This window comes from Syngnathoides biaculeatus, chromosome 8 (assembly GCF_019802595.1).
Source record: "Syngnathoides biaculeatus isolate LvHL_M chromosome 8, ASM1980259v1, whole genome shotgun sequence".
NCBI lineage: Eukaryota > Metazoa > Chordata > Actinopteri > Syngnathiformes > Syngnathidae > Syngnathoides > Syngnathoides biaculeatus.
Genome location: NC_084647.1, coordinates 24918356 through 24940020, shown reverse-complemented (window position 1 = coordinate 24940020; position 21665 = coordinate 24918356). Strand labels below are relative to the sequence as shown.

The 21665-nt window shown below is 44.9% G+C and overlaps 1 protein-coding gene across 2 annotated transcripts; it reads right to left on the bottom strand.

Annotated features, from left to right (window-relative positions):
* Nucleotides 1-756: 756 nt before the first annotated feature.
* rtn2a (reticulon 2a) lies at nt 757-21414 on the bottom strand. 2 transcript variants are annotated; one of them, XM_061827785.1, is made up of 10 exons: nt 21317-21414; nt 19282-19335; nt 18034-18546; nt 16877-17071; nt 13038-13245; nt 5643-5781; nt 3529-3598; nt 3408-3454; nt 3262-3320; nt 757-1562 (listed from the first exon to the last, which is right to left on the bottom strand). In XM_061827785.1, the coding sequence occupies exons 1-10, from the start codon at nt 21345-21347 to the stop codon at nt 1487-1489; spliced, it is 1392 nt and encodes a 463-aa protein (XP_061683769.1). In that variant the 5' UTR covers nt 21348-21414; the 3' UTR covers nt 757-1486. The 2 variants fall into 2 exon arrangements, with proteins under 2 accessions (XP_061683769.1, XP_061683770.1); XM_061827786.1 differs by having other exon boundaries at nt 16877-17068; nt 21317-21413.
* Nucleotides 21415-21665: the final 251 nt, after the last annotated feature.

Genomic DNA, 21665 nt, shown 5'->3' with positions numbered 1-21665 from the left:
TTAAAGAGTTTGCACACAGCCAGTTTCTCTTTGATTTCTATATTAAAAAAGTTTGAGATAATTTCCTGAGATGCTAAATTTCGTTATCTGCGAGCTATTGTCTACAAAAAACACTTCCTTTAATGTGAAAAGAATAAATAACTGGAATTTCATGATTGAAGTTACATTTTCCATGAATTCTTATTTGTTTCGTAAGATTGAGATGTCTATTTTGATTTAATTAGGGAAAAGGATAGTATACTGTATATTCTTAAAAATGCTTAAAGTAGACACAGTAACTTGGAAAGTAAAACCTTAGAAAGTAGTTGATTACTAAAACTGTAAATAGATCAAATAAAAAAAACAGAAAAGAATTTATATTGCTACATCAGCTGCATACATCAGTATTTAATGAAATGCTGGATCACGTTTTATTAAAGATACTGCATTATTTTAATTAATAATAATGTGTTGGAAGAATTGGGATTGACTTGCGACCAGTCCAGGGTGTACCCCACCCATTTCTTAGGTAGGATTGGCTCCAGTTTACCAGTTAGCTGGGGTGATGGGTGTTTGGGAACAATCACGTGGTATTACTACCTCAGTTTGGGACAGGGTTCACCTTAGATGGCAAAGTAAGGATTAAATCAATTACTCATCTCAAATGTTTTTTTTTTTTTTAAAGACCAACTGATTTTTCACATTCATACTATCCCCTTCAAGTAAATGACAGACATTTGAGGCCAAAAGCCAAGGGACGGCAAATGTTGGGAGACTATCCTGATCAATTTTATTATTTCTAAAAGTGATTTTTCTTACAAGATAACCATTGTCATGTCATCACAAAGGCATCGTACAGGTACAAAACTCCATTTTTCAAAGGGCAAGGTGCACATAAACGAGGGATGTGTGAATAAGATGAAATCATTCATGAATACGCTTGAACCTGCTCTAAGAAAGGCACCTACGCTTACATTTCTTCGTAAAGAAATCCGACCACATATGCTTTCAAACATAATGAGGCGCATAAATGATGGCCAAAAGTGCAACGATGCACAATGTCGAGAAAACACTGATGGTAATGCCTGAAAAAGGACAAAAAAGTGACTTGAATTGCTTGTTTTCCACGAGTTATTCACTCACGCGCGCAGGCAGATATGTACACTCACAAAACAGTCATAAAAACGAATATGCATTCAAAAATTAACGAGCACGGCAACGGTCAGTGAGATGCTGCCATGAATTATGAACGTGAAGTTTCCATTTGGGGTGTAAGGAGCCTCATTTGGACGACAGCTTTCAACAGAAACTTTGATAATTAAAAAACAAAACGAAACAAAAAAATGTCATACAATCCTCTAAAAACCCAATAACTGAGACAGTTCTAATAGCAAACATCCCGTCCTTCTGGATTCAGCAGCTCGGTCAAGTGGAGCCGGGACTGCTTTGCCGGGTAAGATGGCGGCGTGACGGCCCGCAGCTTCTCGTGATCCTGTCATCCATCAGTTTATTGGATTTTAGGTTTGGCACCATCCTGGGTCATAACGGGAGGGGGGGCACCGCCATGGGCTAGTCTTTGTAGGCTATCAGAGAGAAATAGGAAGGTGGCTTTGGAATCTGGATGATTGAGCAGTGGATTTTAACAAAATGGATTTAGAAATTCAACTAAACGTCAGGATATCGTTACTCATACTGAGACTTTCCAAATGGAAACTTGTCATGTTTTAAAAGAGAAAAAATGCTGAGTTGCATCTAAAGAACACCGCGCCTACTGTGAAGCATGGGGGTGGAAGTATCATAATTTGGACTGGTTTTCTGCAAAGGGATCAGGATGACTGACCCATGTAAAGGAAAGAAGGAATGGGGCCATGTACATTTGTGGCTGGGACTTTCAGCATTACAGTGATCAAAAACACACCATCTGGGCAACGAATGAGTCACGTCGTGAGAAGCATTTCAAGGTCCTGGAGTGGCCTAGCCCGTCCCCAGATATCAACCCCATAGAATTTTTTGGGGGGGAAATGGAAAGTCTGTGTTACTCAGTGACAGCCCCAAACCATCACTGCTCTGGAGGAGAACTGCACAGAGCATTGGGCCAAAATACCAGCCACAACGGTGTGAAACCGTTTGAAGACTTACTGTAACAGAAAATATTTGACCTCAATCATTGCCAATAAAGGGTACATAGCAAAGTATTGTGGGGAACTTTTCTTACTGACCAAATATTAATTTTCCACTACAAGTTGCTCATAAATTCTGAAAAAAGGCAACGTGATTCTTTTACCTCATTTTGTCTCTCATAGTTAATATATAACGATTATAAAAATTACAGGCCTCTCTCGTCGTTTTAAGTGGGGGAACTCACACCATTTGTGGCTGACTAAATACTTTTTTGTCCCACTATTTATGTAGTTTTCCTCTGATTTTAAAAATTAATTTTGTTGTAATGGGTATTTTTGTCAAATACACTGAGCCCTTGCTCATTCGTGATTCACCGTTCGCGGCCCCGCATATTCACGGATTTTGGTCTCCAATTTTTTTTTTTTTAATTTACCATATCTTCACAATCGTCTTAAATTCTCTTCTAAATAGATGAGCCGCCCCATTAGACGTGGCACCTTACAATGTGGTGTATCTTATGTGCATACTGAGTTCCAATATGAGCAAATGTTGTGTACTTGTCCAGTGAAGTACACTTCAACATACTGGTTACACTGTTAGCTGCATGCCAGCAAGTGCTTATGCAGCAAACAGAATAGCATAACTAACAAATAATGAAACAAATAAAAGAATGACAAGAAATAATTGACACAAAACATCCACTTTAAACGCTATTTACATGCTCCCATCATGCTTTCTGGCACTACGGAGGTCCCTAGTACTGCAAAGCATGCTGGGAGTGCTGCATCAATTTCTTTTGTACTTTTGGCTAATATTTTACATATTTTTCCTCAACATTTTTTAACCTATGTTTCATTTAAAAAAGTATTTGTTCAATTATCGGAATGGCAAATACTTTTGTATTAATTTTCAATATTTTCTATTGCATTTTATTTCTGTTAAATACTTTTTACTATTGTCTAGCATTTTTGTTTGCATTTCTTTCAAATGTTTGTGTATTTCCATTTTTTTGTATAATTTACCAGTACTTTTTGTATTTTTGTCAAATATTTTTACATTTCTGTTTCTATTTTATATTTCCAGTTGAAAAAAAATTCTCCCTGAAATTTGACTTTTCACATCATAGTCTCTCTCTCTCGCTCACTCAATCGGTGTACTCACAAATCCTTGACGTTGTCGATGAGGGCCTGGACCTTTCCAATAACGTTGTCCACTTGCTCCTGAGACACATTAATTAAAGAATGTTCCCATTAATATGCAAATGAAGCGCAGGACAGTGATTGTAATAATACAGTATAAGAGTTTACCTGATGCCGTCGGTAGAAAAGTGGCAAAGAAAATAGGGCGATTACACCTGTGGAGAGAGGAGGGGAAAAAAGCTCAAAAACAAGTGCGAGATGCTGGATATTTCCAGAGGCGTTGTGGTACCTATGATGAGGAGCGTGAGGCCATTGCACAGATCTCCCAGGTACGAAACGAGATATAGCAGGACCAGCAACTGCAAGGCAAGATGAAAAACACTTTAGCTTTCATCACTGAGACATCCATTTTGAAAGCAGTCTTATAGTTGTCATGCTGAGAAGTTCAAGTGTGTCCCATGCACAGCTTCCGGGCTGATGAAGACAAATTATGCACCAATATTTCCTGATAAGCACCCTGCAATCATCTTGCCATCAATTTTGATAACATTTCCTGTGGCATTGCACCTCACACCCCGACAAAACATCAGACATCCAAGTCTCCATTTCACATTAGGGATCATAGGGGAATTCTTCAGTGTTGTCAAGTGAAAACAAAATATTGCAAAAACGGGCCGAAAATGGATGGATGGGAATGTCACTATAGTTTGCTGGCATAGATCAATCAACAAAGATACATTTGTTAGTAATAAATACTTTTCCTTCAAAACTGGATAATTTCTCGTGGTACTCTCAATAATCACTCATTGCACCCCCATTGGGAATCACTCGTTTGGAGGACACTAATGAAAGAAGAACCCAATAAGGGTGAAGATGCATGAATTTTGTGGTTTGAGTCACTATATCGTCAAGCGAACAATCCACAATGTACAGAAGATTAACTGACAAGTGCTGGTGTTTTTGTAATGTGTCCCATCAAAATCTAAAAGAGGATCCAGCGAGGTCATCTGCCACAAAAGTAGTAGCATGAATGGTGTCAGTGTCTCCCTTTATACTCCACACTCAGTGTACCTCAATATGGGACACGAGTGTCTCCATCTTATCCTTTGCCATCTACAGCGAACCCCCCTCCTCATTCTGCTGCCGAGTTTCATGTCACATTCCAGCCGGGTCAGGGTTGAGTCTGGAAGGTCGTCAAGGTTAAAGGCTCACTTAGCTCTCACTCAATCACTATGCAATGCTAATGTCCTGCATCCTTCTCTATGTATAAAACTCCACCGTTAATAGCATGAGTGGTCAATATAAAGGTAGCAGATGAGTAAAGAAATTCATAATTTATGACTAGAAATAAAAATAAAGAGTAATCCCTTGTTTATCTCACGTTTGGGTTCTGGACCACAGCAGCATTGGGTGGAATCCACAAAGTAGTGCCCAAAAATGTTTTTATTCAAACATATTTTAAAGGTGTATATACCCCTCAGACCCACACTCATATTGATCTCTATTATAGTCAGTTGTATACTATGTAGATGTTGTTCTTTGTAATGTGCTTTAAAGATAGTAAGCACATTTAAAAAAAACTGAAAATTACAGCACAACGTTGGAACACAAGGTGCAAAAATAATAATACGTCACATTATTATAGCACATTTCAGGTGACCCAAGGACACTTAAAATGGAAATATATTAATAATAACACATTCAAACAACATGAAGACTTAATGAGTAGATGTCCATGAATCTATTTTCCTTCTACAGTTACAGTTGGACACACAGTCCCACTTTCACTCAACGATAAAAAAGAAAACAAAAATCTACTCTTCTATCCACATTTGAATTTTGACTTGCACTAAAATGCACGAGGTTCTTGGTTGGAAAATATGACCGACCTCCACAAATGGATGGATGGATAAATTGAAAAACACCCAAATAGGTGAACCCACAGGTTTGGAGTATTCATGGGTCCACTGTGTACTGTTATATTGACAGCATAACTAAGCAATTACACTATTGTATCTGTACACAGAGACAAGACCAATATGAACAATTACAACCTTGGCATTACAATATGTACCGTATTTATTTATTTTTTTTGCTCCTAAAACCATGACAATATATACATATACAGATGTCACAGTGACTATGTGATGAAGGATGACAGTTGCCGGCAGTGAGCTCGGCCAAATTCATTAGCTTGATACTGGGCCCGGAGCGAGCATAATGAAAAGGACACTGCTGTCAAAGCAAGTGATGTGGAGGCAGTTTGGATGGATGGCATGCGAAATGAAAGAATGAAAGCAAGCCACAAAAAATTAATGACAAGGAGGGGAGCTCTTTGAAGGCCAACTAAATCGTCAGACACGTACGCACTGGCTGGCCATTCAGTCGACTGTTCGTTCTCACCTTGAGGGACTCGAAGAGGTTGCTGACAAAGAAGAGTTTTTTCAGACTGTCTACAGCACACAGAGTCATGACGATGACTTTCTGCATGTACAACTCCGCCTGCTCCCCACTAAAACTGATGTCCATGTCCAAATATGACCTGACATACACATTCAAAAGACAAAAGATATTAGAAACAAACATTTTCCCATTTTCTATCCAGTATTTACCAACCCAATTCCAATGAAGTTTTGGATTTTGTGTTATACATACATAAAAACGGAATACAAAGATTTGCAAATCATGTTCAACCTAAGTTTAATTGATTACATGACAAAGAAGATATTTAATGTTCAAACAGATAAACCTGATAGTTTTTGGTAAACAATAATTAATGTGGAATTTTATGGCTGTAACATGTTCCAAAAAAGTTGGGACAGAGTCCTGTTCACCACTGTGTTCTTTTAACATTTAGTGAACGTTTGGGAACTGAGGAGACTAATTGTTGAAGCTTTGTAGGTGGAATTCTTTCCCATTGTTGGTTGATGTACAGCTTCAGCTCTTCAACAGTCCAAGGTCTACGTTGTCATAATTCTTACTTCTTACTTCATAAGACAGGTCTCAGTTGCAGGCAGGCCAAGCTAGTATGAAACCAAGAGAGAATTTCACAGACAATGCCAAACCATGGAATTCTGTGTCAGCGATATAAGTTACCCATGCCATTGCCCCATACCATCACAGATGTTGGCTTTTGAACTTTCCAGCCGTAACAGTCCAGATGGTTCTTTTGGTCTTTGTCCTGGAGGACACAATGTCCACAATTTGCAAAAACAATTTAAAATCTGAAATCGTTGGACCACACAACACCTTTCCACTTTGCATCTGTCCAGCTTGTCATGATCCTGGATTCCAGCCAGGGCTGGGCGTGGCCGTCTAATCGGAAGGGTCACACCTGCGCCTCATGACCTCCGATTAGACCCAGTACATATAGGACCCGGGGGACGACAGAGACTCTGCTAGATCGTTGCCTCTCATGCCTCGTTCCCGCACTACCGTACTCCTGACGTCTACCTCCAGTGTACCGACCAACGCCTGTCTCCCGACCTACCCCGTAAGCCTGCCGTTACTGATCTTGCTGCTTGTTTGGACTGACTCCCTGGTAACCGACATTGGAACGAATAAAGGCTTATTCCGCACTGCTTACCTCTCATCTGAGTCGTGCATTTGGGTCCACCCCCGAGTCTCGTCCGTGACAGAACGATCTAGCCAAGAACATGGACCCAGCCGACTCTGAAGCCATTCGCCGTGCGCTGCAAGTGCAGGGCAAACGCCTGGGTGAGCAAGAGGCTGCTCTCCAGGGTATGACTCACCAGATCCAGGAGCTCTGCACCCAGCTGCAACCGTGGCTAGCCTCCCAAGCTAGTGCGGCCGCTCCTGTGCCTCCCCGTGCCACCGTCACTCCGCTCTCTCGACCAGAGCGGTTCTCAGGCGACTCCGGTAACGTCAAGCCCTTCCTGGCGCAGTGCGATCTCCACTTTGAGCTGCAAGCTTCCGCTTTTCCCACGGACCGCTCCCGGATCGCCTTCGTCATTTCCCACATGACAGGGAGGGCGGAGGCATGGGCCACCGCCGAGTGGAGCCGTAACTCGGAGACCTGCCGCTCATGGACGAGCTTCGTCTGCGCGCTCACCCAGGTGTTCCAGTATGCGGTTCCAGAACGCCAGCCAGCGTCGTCACTCATGATAATTCGCCAGGGGCGGCGCCGCGTGTCCGACTACGCCATTGAGTTCCGGATTCGGGCTGCCGAGAGCCGCTGGAATGAGGAAGCCCTCCATGACGCGTTTTACGAGGGACTGTCCCCACAGATCCGTGGTCACCTCGTGGCCATGGATCTTCCGCCTTCGCTTAACTCCCTCATCGCATTGGCCCTCAAGGTGGACCAGCGCCTCACCGTGCAGAGACAGATGGAGGGACTGAGGGAGGAGGAGAGGGAGAGTCGCAGTCCGGATGTGTCCGCTTCCCGGCCACCCGTGTTGTCAGCTTCACCGGAAGCCATGCAAGTGGAGGGGCTTGGCAGCTCAGCGGAGGAGCGCTTACGTCGGCGACGAGAGGGACGCTGTTTTTACTGCGGGCGTTTGGGACACTTGATCGCCCGTTGCCCGACTCGACCAGGGCATTCTGACATCAGGATCGCTACTCCGGTGAGTGTGCGGTACACCGCAACGGGGTCAGGGAGGTCCCTTCTTCACCTCACCTTGGGAATGGACTCCCGTTCATGCTCTGTGACGGCTTTTATAGATTCTGGGTCGGAAGAAAACCTGATAAATCCCCGCGTGGCCGAGGACCTGGGGGCGGCAACCTTCCCCACGCAACGGTTTCGTCATGCCTATGCCGCCAACGGCAAGTTCCTTTGTCGGGTTACACATCGTACTCAGACGCTATGTATGAGCTTTCCGGACGCTCACTCGGAGGGAATTAGCTTTCATGTCTTCGACGCACGTAGTAGCGACATCATCTTGGGCAGTCCGTGGCTCAAAGAACATAATCCGCACATAGATTGGACCACGGGTCAGATCAAGACTTGGGGAGAGGACTGTCTCAGTCGCTGTGTCGCTGTCCGGAGAGACAGGGGTATTCAAGTCGCGCCGGTTCGGCTAACAGAACCTGGTACCGCCCTGGACCTGACCGCAGTGCCCTCCTGCTATCATGACCTACGGGAGGTCTTCTCAGAATCTAAGGCAAAGTCTCTACCGCCACATCGGTCATACGACTGCGCGATTGAACTCCTGCCAGGCACCTTTCCTACCAGAGGGAAGCTGTTCTCTTTAACAGGACCAGAGCATCAAGCCATGAGGGACTACATCGAGGACTCGCTGGCAGCCGGACTCATTCGCCCCTCATCTTCACCAGCCGGTGCGGGGGTTTTTTTTGTCAAGAAGAAGGACTCCACGCTGCGACCCTGCATCGACTACCGAGGACTAAACGACATCACAGTCAAGAACAGGTACCCTTTGCCGCTTATCTCTACAGCATTCGAACTCCTCCAGGGAGCCCGGATCTTCACCAAGCTCGACTTGAGCAGCGCTTACCATCTGGTGCGGATTCGGGAAGGGGATGAGTGGAAGACGGCGTTCAACACCCCCACAGGGCACTATGAGTATCTTGTGATGCCCTTTGGACTGACAAACGCTCCGGCCGTCTTTCAGAACTTCATTAACGACGTGCTCCGGGAGTTCCTGAACAGATCTGTCTTTGTTTACCTGGATGACATTCTCATCTTTTCAGCAGACCTAGCCTCTCACATTCAACAAGTCCGAGAGGTGCTCCGGCGTCTGCAGCAGCACCAATTATACGTGAATATGGATAAGTGTGAGTTCCATCAGGCATCCGTGTCCTTCCTGGGCTTCGTCCTGGCTGAGGGAGAGATACGTATGGATCCCGGGAAGGTCGACGCGGAGCTGCGGTGGCCTACCCCCACCAACAGGAGGGACGTGCAGAGGTTCTTGGGATTTGCCAATTTCTATAGGAAATTCATAAGGAACTTCAGTTCCGTGGCCGCTCCTCTGCATTCGCTCACTTCGCCAAATACCACCTTCGACTGGTCCGGGACCTGCCAGGAGGCCTTCGGCAGGCTCAAGGCAAGTTTCACTACTGCGCCCGTTCTCATTATTCCGGATCCCGATAACCAGTTTGTGGTGGAGGTGGATGCATCGAATTCAGGAATCGGAGCAGTCTTGTCGCAGAGGAGTCCCAGGGATGGAAGGATTCACCCGTGCGCGTTCCTGTCTAGAAAGTTGACCCCGGCAGAGAGGAATTACGACGTGGGAGATAAGGAACTGGTGGCAGTCAAGAGTGCGTTGGAGGAGTGGCTGGAGGGCTCGCAAGTACCGTTCGTTGTCTTCACGGACCATAAGAACCTTGAATACCTGAAGTCCGCGAAGAGGTTGAACGCCCGTCAGGCCAGGTGGGCTCTATTTTTCACCCGCTTCCACTTTAAGGTGTTTTACCGCCCAGGCTCCAAAAACGGCAAGCCGGATGCACTCTCGCGGATCCACGAGGGAGGGCGCACTGATTCAGACGCCGCTACTATCCTGCCAGCGGGGTGCTTCGTGTCCGGGTTCACCTGGTCGATCGAGTCGCGGGTGAAGGAGGCCCTGGAAGAGACACCGCCACCCGCGGATTGTCCGTCGGGCCGTCTTTTCGTCATCCCATCTCTGCGGGGAGACATCATCAACTGGGCCCATACCAACAAGACGGTCTGCCACCCGGGTATGGCGAAGACACGGTCAGTGGTCGAACAAAGGTTCTGGTGGCCTAACCTCAGCAAGGATGTAAGGGAGTTCGTCAACGCCTGCCCGGTGTGTGCTGCCAATAAAACTTCCCGCCTACGGCCCGTTGGTGAGTTGCAACCCCTGTCCATCCCCTTTCGTCCGTGGTCACACATCGCGATGGACTTCGTTACCGGCCTGCCGCCTTCACAAGGGAACACAGTGGTGCTGTCCATAGTGGACCGTTTCTCCAAGATGGTCCACTTCGTGCCGCTCCCGAAGATCCCGTCGGCCAAGCAGACAGCCCAGTTGGTATTAGACGAGGTCGTCCGTTACCACGGTCTACCCCAGGACATCGTTTCGGACAGGGGTCCGCAATTCAGCGCCCATTTCTGGAAGGAGTTCTGCAACCTCATCGGCGCTTCAGCAAGTCGGACATCGGGTCATCACCCAGAGTCTAATGGCCAGACTGAGAGGATTAACCAGGAATTAGAGACCGGTCTTCGATGTCTGGTATCCAGGGACCAGAGCATGTGGAGCCAGCACATCAAGTGGGTGGAGTATGCCCACAATTCCCTACCCTCCGCTTCAACAGGTATGAGCAGCGCCTACAAGGCCGCAGCAGACCGCAAGAGGAGGGCCGCACCAGAGCTCAGAGTGGGACAGCGAGTGTGGCTCTCCACCAAAGATCTCCCGCTGCGGACGGAATCCCGCAAACTTGCTCCCAGGTTCGTTGGCCCGTTCCCTGTTTCCAAGGTTATTAACCCGGTCGCCGTCTCGTTGAAACTGCCCAGGTCGATGAGGGTGCACCCTACGTTCCACGTCAGCAGACTTCGCCCGAATCGCACGTCGTCGCTGGCTCCGCCGCTCAAGTCCCCCCCGCCCCCCCGCATGGTCGACGGTGGGTTGGTGTACACCGTGCGCCGGTTGCTGTCTTCCCGCCGCAGAGGGAGGGGGGTCCAGTACCTGGTGGACTGGGAGGGATATGGCCCGGAGGAGCGCTCTTGGATCCCCTCCTGCTTCGTCGTGGACCGCTCCCTCATCAGGGACTTTCACGCGGCTCACCCTGATGCGCCTGGGCCGTCCAGAGCCGGCCATTGAGGGGGGGGTACTGTCATGATCCTGGATTCCAGCCAGGGCTGGGCGTGGCCGTCTAATCGGAAGGGTCACACCTGCGCCTCATGACCTCCGATTAGACCCAGTACATATAGGACCCGGGGGACGACAGAGACTCTGCTAGATCGTTGCCTCTCATGCCTCGTTCCCGCACTACCGTACTCCTGACGTCTACCTCCCGTGTACCGACAACGCCTGTCTCCCGACCTACCCCGTAAGCCTGCCGTTACTGATCTTGCTGCTTGTTTGGACTGACTCCCTGGTAACCGACATTGGAACGAATAAAGGCTTATTCCGCACTGCTTACCTCTCATCTGAGTCGTGCATTTGGGTCCACCCCCGAGTCTCGTCCGTGACACAGCTTAGGTGAGTTCGGGCTCAGAGAAGCCGTTGGTGTTTCTGGGCGTTGTTGATACTGTAAATGGGTTTTGCTTTGCAGAGTAAAGTTTTAAGTTGCACTTATGGATATATCGCTGAACTGTATTTACTGTCATTGGTTTTCTGAAGTGTACCTGAGACTATGAGGTGTTATCCTTTGCACATTGATGTCGGTTTTTGATGCAGTGACGCCTAAGCAATCGGTCATGGGAATTCAATGTTGGTTTTCAACGTTCCCCCTTCTATGCAGTGATTTCTCCAAAGTCACTGAATCTTTTGATGATATTATGGACCCTAAATGATGAAATCTGTGAATTCCTTGCAATTGTATGTTGACGAACATTGTCCTTAAACCGTTTGACTATTTTCTCACGCACTTGTTCATAAAGAGGTGAACCTTGTCCCCATCTTTGCTTGTGAATTCAGGGAAGCTCCTTTTTATACCCAATCCTGGAACTCACCTGGTCCCAACCAGCCTGTCCACCTGTGGGACGTTCCAAAGAGTTGTTTGATGAGCATTTCTCTACTTTTTTAGTGTTCTTTTCACCCTCTCCCCGCTGTTTCTGGAACCTGTTGCAGCCCAAAAATTCTAAAGTGAATGATTATTTGTTGAAACCAATAAAGTTGATCAGTTTGACCATTAATTATCTTTATCTTTGTAGTGTATTCCATTAAATACAGGTTGAACATGATTTGCAAATCAATATATTCAGTTTTTATTTATATTTAATACAACATCCTGACTCCATTGGAAATGGTTTTGTAGTTTGGTCAAATGGGGTGCCGTTCAAGCTTGGACCACCACTCGAAAATTTGAGCTAGAACAAATGAAATGCACTTACATTATTTCATGTGGAAATGTCAAAGAATAGATTATGTTTATTCTTAGTAGCTGTGCCTTGACTAACAACTTTCATTTGTTCCTTGACAACACTTGTGACTCGAAACACATCTCTATTCATATATGACTTGAAATAAATGAAAATGTCAATCCATCCTCTCCCCACCAAAAAAAACCTTTGGTTTTGTTCTTCATAAAAACAAAGAGGAATCAAATAGAATCTAACAATTTGGACTATGTAGAGTGCATCATGATTTCATACATCCATGCTTTCACCCTTCTGATGTGTGCAACCTGGTCACCAGGGGGTAGTATAGCACAATTATACACGAAGAAGATTTTCACAACTAATTGGCTCAGTAAGATGATAATAGCTAATATTAGTTGATTTTTTTTGCAGAGGATAAAGAATATATGCCAGTGAGTATTTTTATACTGTCTGTCTACATGTGTTGCTTCCATGATTATGCAGAACATTTCCAGAAAATTTTAATGTCATACCACAACTTGAAAACAAAATAATTCTCATATTTACATGAAATATTCCTAAGGAGGGTCACTCATAAGTAGCGGTATCACATATTTTCGAGGCATGCACGATAACCTAGAACTTAGTGCTCATCCAAACTGACGCAAATATTTGTCCAGACCAAAGACCTTCCAACTGATGGAAAAGTGGAGCAAGGACCTACTACCTATACATATTGTATAGTACTCCTGGTGGGATGTCTTATGATTGGGCCACTCTAGTGATTTATTTTAATAATATAATGGACCTCAGAGTGTAATGTTACCCAAAAGAAAGGAACTTACTTGAAGGGGTGTTCTCCATCGCCCCAGTTGAGCGTATGGAGGATTTTGTAGTAGATGCGCACTGACATGGTAAAGCACACGATGGCGAGAGATGCTGTGGACACCACAGTGATGATGCTGAGTTGGAACAGGCACAGGAGACCCACCACTAATCCCGTCAGCACCATTCCCGTTCGCTCCGTGTCCTTCCAGTAGATCAGGTCCATGACTGGAAGACATAGCGCCCACAGGTGAGAGATAGAAAATTATAGAAAACAATGCTTGTTAACGCTGTCTAAAATCATTGGGGTGGGGTGGGTTCTAAATATCTTTATGTACAAAATATAGCAGCATGGTGGCGCAGCTGTAGAGCGGTGGCCTCACAGTTTTGAGGACCAGGGTTCAAATCCCGGCCCCACATTTGTGGAGTTTGCAAGTTCTTCCCGTGCCTGCGTGGGTTTTCTCCGGGCACTCCTGTTTCCTTCCACATCCCAAAAGCATGCAACATTAATTGTACACTCTAAACTGCCCCTAGGTGTGATTGTGAGTGCGACTGGTGTCTGTCTTTGTGTGCCCTACGATTGGCTGGCAACCAGTTCAGGGTGTACCCCGCCTCCTGCCTAATGACAGCTGGGATAGGTTCCAGCACCCTTGTGAGGATAAGCCGCTCAAAAATGGATGGATGGATTTTGAGCTGTATCGCAATGGCTCTTGGTAGATTTATTCATCTACCTACTTGGTGTAAAAAGTGTAAAAACACTGGCTTGGAGAAAGATCAATGAGTTCTGAGCTGGTGAGACAGGGCAAGAAGGTGAGAGTAACAGTAGGGGCGTGACCTGAGGAAGAACAGAGTGCTTTTCAGCCTCCAAACATGAGAAGCCAACGTAGCGAAGAGGACACGTAAGGATCCGAGCTGAGGCTAAATTTAGCCTTCGGATGACAGAGCGAAGCAAGCGGTGGAGGGGAATTTAAATGCAGCCCTATCATGGCACCTGCTGCCACGCGTCAGCAACATTTTCTACACCCGCTTGGTTTCCCCTCTCATCGTCACCCAGCAACAGCTGCCCTGGAGACTGAAGGTGGCGTCTGTACAGTCACGGTGCCATAGTATTACGAAAAACTATGTGATTCTGTCCAAATAGTTATTCTCTATCATTGGGTCAGCTGTGGTTGTTGTTTGTGTCATGCAGGTTTTGTTTTTTTTTTAAAAAAGTGTTTTGGTTACCTAACTGAATGAAACAAAAAGGGATAACATATACTTCACATATTAATACATGGTTAAATTAATACTTTAGACTGTGTCCATCAAAACAGAGCATTATTATAAAGGCACACTTTTTCATGCAGCTCTTTAATGCTCTTTCTCTTATGGCAGAAGGTAGAATCCCTGCATTATTTTGTTGTGATTCATACAACATAATGAATCAAGGCCTCCTGCAAGCATTTTAGATTTGTGTTCACCTCAGCCAATTTGTCATTAAATTGATAATGATCAATATTTCACAGCAAGGGGAGGGAAAGAGAGTTTTATAGTACAGTACATAAAGATCCAGCATTTGTTTTTGTCGATAAATTCAGTATGCAGTAGTACACAACCGGTTTAAGACAAATTAAACGACACTCTTCCACAGATGGGATCTCAGATTTTTACCATTTTGTGAGGGGACCTAATAGACCTCAGGCTACAATCCACACTCATCGTGATTCAAGTGGATTCATTGGCAATCTAAGTGGGAATTACATCATCACGTTTAAAAAAAAAAAAAAAAAAGGTCATACTACAACAATGCTTGGAAACAGTGAGCCACAAATCAAACCAAATAAAGAATCTATGCATTTGAAACTTTGGAAATGATGAAGTAGGGCATTCTATTTATCCTATATTGCTTTGAGGCACAAAAAAGTCGCAAGTCAATAAACCGAAAGAGCACTATGCTAAAAAAATACTGCCATAATTGTTAAATTCAATTTTACTGACTGCCAATAAGTCAAATTCAGACTAATGTAGGAGAATAAAAGCTAAACTGCATCACAACCTCCAAACATGCCTCTCGTAGAAGCAGCGGTCTTTTGATAAATGATCACTAAATTTCTCACACAATTTATGCACAAACTCAACAAGGCTAACAAAGGAGATTTTCATCAAAGTTCTTTCACCTTTGTTGGCCATTTTGGCTGCTGTTTAGCCTCGCTCCCCTTTTCTGTCCCGCGGTGCTCCCCTCAACCCTCCTGAGCTGTTTTTGGCCAGGCCCTGCTCCCAGAGCACCCCCCGGCTCCGACAGCCCAAAATAATCTTTCCTGCGGCACAGCCCACCCCACTTCGCCACTGAAGGGGTTTTCACTCATAAAGACATCAGTCGGGACGACAGTAATGCAAATTGTTTTGTCAAATACAAAACTTTTACTTCAACTCAACCTACTTAACCCTAGAAAATAAATAAATAAAGTGGGTCATAAAGTAGCGCCATTTGGCAGTTGAAACATGAGAAGCAGGTTTAGTTTTTGTTATGTCGCCTATTAAAATAGAACAGTGAAATATCAAAATTATTAAAGGAGAGTTTATGGAGGTGAGGGTGGTGTAAAGCTAGTGGCTAATGCTTAGCTTGAAACCAAGTTAACAAAAAAAAAAGATATATATTGTTTTATTTAATATTGATGAAATTTGAGTGAATAACCGCAGACAAAAATGCAAATAAGTTCATCAGTCAAGAGTGAAATCTTGTCATTAGTTGTCCTAAAAATTGCTGACTAGTGAATTGAAGCAAATTCTGAAAAAGGTGAAAATATTGATGAGCATACGCACAATTTAAAAATCTAATCTTTGCAATGTTATACCTTGCTTCGAACCATAAGCATTCTTGCTGGTTTGTTTTTTTACGTTGCCCTTTAGGGAACAAGTATAAAATCTGAATTATTAAGAGTTGATTTAAAACTCGTGACTAGTATTTAGCTCAAAACCAAGCTAATAAAATGGCATTTTGACTTAGTCACATAAATGACACTTGAGTGAATGATCGTTAACAAAAAGTAAAACCATAAATTTTACAGACTAATTAGATAAAAAACTATGAGGGGGAAAAAATGATCAGAATTGACCTGCAACGTGAACATAGCCAAAGGCACATTTACAGTTACAAAATGACACTTAGTGACCTACAATAAAGGTTTTTAGTGTGATTAGCCGATTATCCAATTGAAGCTAACCCAACAACACTCTTGGGAATACATTAAATATATCATTAATTTTGTGAATTCTATTATTGGTAATATTAAACTTATTACTGGTTTGGTGCACAGTAGCAGACCCTAGCGCCAGAAACACGATCCTCCAATAGATTAATGTGTGCTATTTATTCGGGACACCCTAAACTCTGTCAGCAGCTTCAATGCACATTCTTGACAAGTCCCAAGGTTCATTGCGACCCACAACACACGCACGCACACACCACTAAAATAAAACCAGCTCTGTTTTGACCGACAGTCCACTTAGAATGCCACTGAGCAGGGAAAAAAAGGATGTTATCTCACACTCCAGCAAGCTAGCACAAAGCTGTAAATAATAAAGCCAAACGCACCGAGGATACGACGAGAGTAATCCACTCCGAGGTTGTGGCGTGACGAAGAATTTTGCCCACGCCAGCGATACAATTAGCTGATCCTTCCTGAATCCCGGGGAGACAGTTGCCATGGAGAGGCGGTGATAAGGCAGGACTTTTCAAGAGTGAGCATCTCTTATCTCAGCCTGCTCTCGAAGGATCAATGTGAAATCTGATCGGTTTCATTCAAGGAATCATTGGAAGCACCTCCGCTGCTTAAAATTGGGACATTTAGGAAGTCGCAAAATTAATAAGGACACGTACCTGCTATGTGTGGAGATACTATGGTGCCTTCTGAGAGGTTAAGGGCTGAGTACCAAAACTGGCTCAGCAGCTTTTCCTGAGTAGATGGAGCGGTGGCATCCAGCGACGTGGACTCGAGTTCAGTAGGTTGCTGGGGCTCCCCTGAAGTGATCGGTGACTCAGGCTCAGGGGTCGGTGAGGATGCCGCCGCTGCTGCTGGGAAAACAGAGAATGAAATCACCCCTCACATACTGTAAACACTCTCTTTATGGGGAATAGCAACACAGATGTACTGCTAACAGTAATGCCTGTAATTCCCGACAACCAGAAGTATGGACCACAAACTATGATCCCAAAACAGTTTCATATTATTTTATGGTAATCTTATGGCATTACCCTTAAAAAAATAAATGGTTTACAGAATGGTTTAGTGCTCCTTTGTATTTTATTTTTGTTGTTGTTGGACTTTGGTAATTACTATTTAACTCCTTGATTCTTGTTTGCTTTTTAGTTTTTGAAATAAAAATATTTTTTGTGCCTTGCCTCCCTACTTGCTTGTGCTTGGGTCTTCCACATTTTGCCTCAACTCTAGCACCACAAAAAAAAAAAAAAAAAAAAAAAACAATGCCGACAATGTAATACTGAGTACTGGCTGAGCACAAAACTGTTCCCCCCTAAAAGTTGTAAATATGTGAGTCTGCAAGTTGCAAATATGTGGGGAACACTACATCTTGGTTATTAGCCAAGACTGGTACCATCTTGCAAAGCGTTGGCCTCACAGTTCTGAGGTCCCGGGTTCAATCCCAGGCCCGCCTGTGTGGAGTTTGCATGTTCTCCCCGTGCCTGTGTGGATTTTCTCCCGGCACTTCGGTTTCCTCCCACATCCCAAAAAATGCAACATTAATTGGGCACTCTAAATTGCCCATAGGTATGATTGTGAGTGTGGCTGTTTGTTTCTATGTGCCCTGCGATTGGCTGGCAACCAGTTCAGGGCCCTGCGTCCTGCCCGTTGACAGCTGGGATAGGCTCCAGCACTCCCCGTGACCCTCGTGAGGATAAGTGGCAAAGAAAATGGATGATGGATGCTACCATCTTGTGACATTTTAGGGCAGTAAAGAGAGCAGCAACCCGATTTAATGAATTGTTAAGAATTGTGTGACTGTCAGAATTGACTGTACCTGGAAGTATCTGTGGTTGAGACGACATCTGAATCAAACTACTCTCCTCATTTACGATCCCTGCATCGCCCTCCTGAGTTTCTACGTCTACACTTTGGGGCGATGGCTGTATCGTTATGGTCTCATTTTGCCTCCTCCTCCTTCTTGGGCTGGTGGTGCTCGTGTCTAGCCTCTCCTCCTCCTCCTCATTGCCCCGACTGAGGAATCCTTCTGGGTGCCAGTCAATGTCCGGGGAGTCCAGTGGTGTCTCCGGCGTGTCCGTGCGCACCAGAGATGTGCGACTTCCCCGCGAGGCACCCCTGCGCCTATCCCGGTGGGTGCGTGAGGCCCCCAGGGCCTCGGGCTCTGCGATGGCGATATAGGAGAACGTCAGCTCGAGGGAGTTCTGACGCGGCGTGCCCCAGATGGATGGCGAGGACGCCAGCCCGTCGTCTTCATCGAATCCGACCGCTTCGTCTTCTGACCAGTCCCTCGCTGTTTGCAGCTCGTAGAGCTCTGACTCCTCATTACCACCTGGAGGAAATAGTATGAGTTGATTTTGAGAAAACACGATAATAAACTAGCAATATATGTCATAATTAGAACTGATTAGGCCGCTGATTAATTGTATAAATTCTTTTATAATAAAAACTGCATTTGAGGTGCAAGTATTATTGTTTGACTTTGTTTTAAACAGCATTACTGAATTTAGTGTTTCTGTAAATAGAATGTGCATTCACCATGGAATTGTGAATATAACCATATTCCAAGGCACTTTTTAAAATATTTTAGCATAGCCTATATGCAAATTTATATTAATTGATCTGCCCATTTGGCCACGGTGGATGACTGCTTAGCATACCTGCATCACAGTTCCAGTCCGGCCTCGCCTGTGTGCTGTTAGCTCTCAAAGCTAAATTTGGCTAAAGAGGCTTGATATATTTTTTTCTTTATTTTTCTCAAGGTGAATTTTCGAGAAGTGCACCTCACAGTGAAAACTTCTGTGTCAGAATAAGCGAAACCAACTCAATATTTTTTTAAAATTTTCACTTCCTGTATATCTAATTGCCTTAATGTCTCAATCTCTTTGACTCTCGCTTTTGGCTAAATAAAAAGTTTTCATGAGTACTCGATGTTTTATGTCTGAAAAGAGTGCTCAAAGCTTCTTTGAGAGATCAAAATGAAAGAATGTGATCACTTGTGGATCTTCAATGAAAGTATATTGAGCAGAGAAAGAGTGATGTCACTGTCAGAGAGCAGCTTACATACCGTCGGTGCACGGGGGCGTTGAATCTGGAGTGGAGGCCACTGAGCCGTATTCCTCTGCAAGACAACAAAGAGTAGCTTTTTTTGGTCCTTTAAAGCAGAGGAACTCATTTTTGTCGCGTGCCACAATGTAGTTACGGTTTCCCTCAGAGGGCCGTTATGAACGTATAATGATGATATGACGAAGGGTATTCTATTTATCCTACATTGCTTCTATTTATGCTACATTTTGGCCCACTCCTCCACACAGATCTTCTCTAGATCAGACAGGTTTCCGGGCTATCGCTGAGAAACAGGGAGTTTCAGCTCCCTCCAAAGATTTTCTATTGGGTTTAGGTCTGGAGACTGGCTAGGCCACGCCAGAACCTTGATATGGTTCTTACAGAGCCACTCCTTGGTTTTCCTGGCTGTGTGCTTCTGGTCATTGTCATGTTGAAAGACCCACCCACGACCCATTTTCAATGCTTTGACTGAGGGAAAGAGGTTGTTCCCCAAAATCTCACAATACATGGCCGCGTTCATCCTTAATACAGTGCAGTCGTCCTGTCCCATGTGCAGAAAAACACCCCCAAAGTATGATCCTACCACCCCCATGCTTCACAGTAGGGATGGTGCTCTTGGGATAGATCTCATCATTCGTCTTCCTCCAAACACGGTGAGTGGAATTATGACCAAAAAGGCTGCATTTCGATCACAAAACGTTTTCCCATGACCCTTCGTTATCATCCAAATGGTCATTGGCAAACTTAAGACTGGCCTTGACATGTGGTGGTTTAAGCAGGGGAACCTTCCGTGCAATGCATGATTTCAAACCACGACGTCCTAGTGTATTACCAACAGTCACCTTGGAAACGGTGGTCCCAGCTCTTTTCATGCCATTGACCAAGCCCTGTCGTGTAGTCCTGGGCTGATTCCTCACCTTTCTAAGGATCATTAAAACCCCACAAGGTGATATCTTGCATGGGGCTCCACTCCGATTGAGATTGACCGTCATGTTTAGCTTCTTCCATTTTCTAATGATTGTTCCAACAGTGGACCTTTTTTCAACAAGCTGCTTGGCAATTTCTCCGTAGCCCTTTCCAGCCGTGTGGAGTTGTACAATTTTGTCTTTGGACAGCTTTTTGGTCTTGGCCATGTTACAAGTTTGAGTCTTACTGATTGTACGGGGTGGACAAGTGTCTTTATGCAGCTAACGACCTCACACAGGTGCATCTGATTCAGGATAATACATGGAGTGGAGGTAGACTTTTAAAGGCGGACTAACAGGTCTTTGAGGCTCAGAATTCTAGAAGATAGACAGGTGTTCAAATACTTATTTGCAGCTGTATCACACAAATAAATCGTTTATTGGTTTTTTGTTTTTTAGATTATCTCTCACACAGTGTCACACTGTATCTCCCAGTGGAATTATGAACAGTTGAATTCTTGTTCCTGGATAAAACGTCTGTGGCAGTAAATCAGGTAATAACTGTGTTGCTCATGAGCTCATGTAGCACTATTTTCTGGTCCCAAGGTTATCGTCACACTTTTTTGCATCACTGGTATTCTCCTGCGGTGACATCTCCAATTAATCAAAATAATATGGAAACCACACTAAAGGCCTCAGTAGATTTGCAGGCATCTTGACTGGGGGGCATTTGACTTTGGAGGTTCTATAATGGAATGGATGCATTATATGTGGTGTACAATGGAACTTTCGTTGTATATATAATGCGTCCATCCACTGAAGCTATTGCTTCAGTTGTTAACCACAGTGAAAAAAAGACGATTTCATAGATGCAACAGTCTTTATCGCACATGTGCGGGAACATGTAAATAAAACTAAGTGAGCAACATCCGCAAACAGTACTGCCGCAACCCCTCTGTTCAGCCGTGTGTTTATCAAAGAACAGGGGAGAGGGATGAAGAAGAGACCGGATAAATACGAGTGCTGAAATACAATACGGCTAGCAATAGAAATATGCTGAGTTTACGATGTTGAAAAGCAGGAATATGCTCTCACGTCAGCCGGAAATTGAGGAAAAAAGAGCAGACTCACGGCAGTGGGAGAATCCTAAAACCTGGCCCATACTCCATCAAGACATCGCTGAGCCCTCCCGAATGGAAGACTCCTCCCGGGCCCCCCCCCTCCACCCTCGGGCAATGCCAGGGATTTGTGTGTAAAACCGTTTCGTCCTTGTCCCCTGCTGCCTCCCTGGTCCTCGGTGATGTGCGTGAGCAGCTTCCTGCCTCCAGCTCCGACACTCAGCCGCCCCGCCCTGCCTCACACCAGCATCCCACTCATCCTCCCCCTCATCGTCATCCACCTCTTTCTACTCTCTCTGCCTGCTCTCACATCAGTGCCACGGCTGCAGCTAGCTCGGTACGCTACAGTAAACAGCGAGATG

Coding starts and splice junctions, on each gene's coding strand:
- rtn2a (XM_061827785.1), bottom strand. CDS start 21,347: ATGGGCCAGGTTTTAGGATTCTCCCACTGCC. Junction 5,782..13,037: donor GATGGAGAACACCCCTTCAA/GTAAGTTCCTTT, acceptor TGTGTATGTCAG/GTCATATTTGGACATGGACA. Junction 1,563..3,261: donor ATCGACAACGTCAAGGATTT/GTGAGTACACCG, acceptor TCTCTCTGATAG/CCTACAAAGACTAGCCCATG.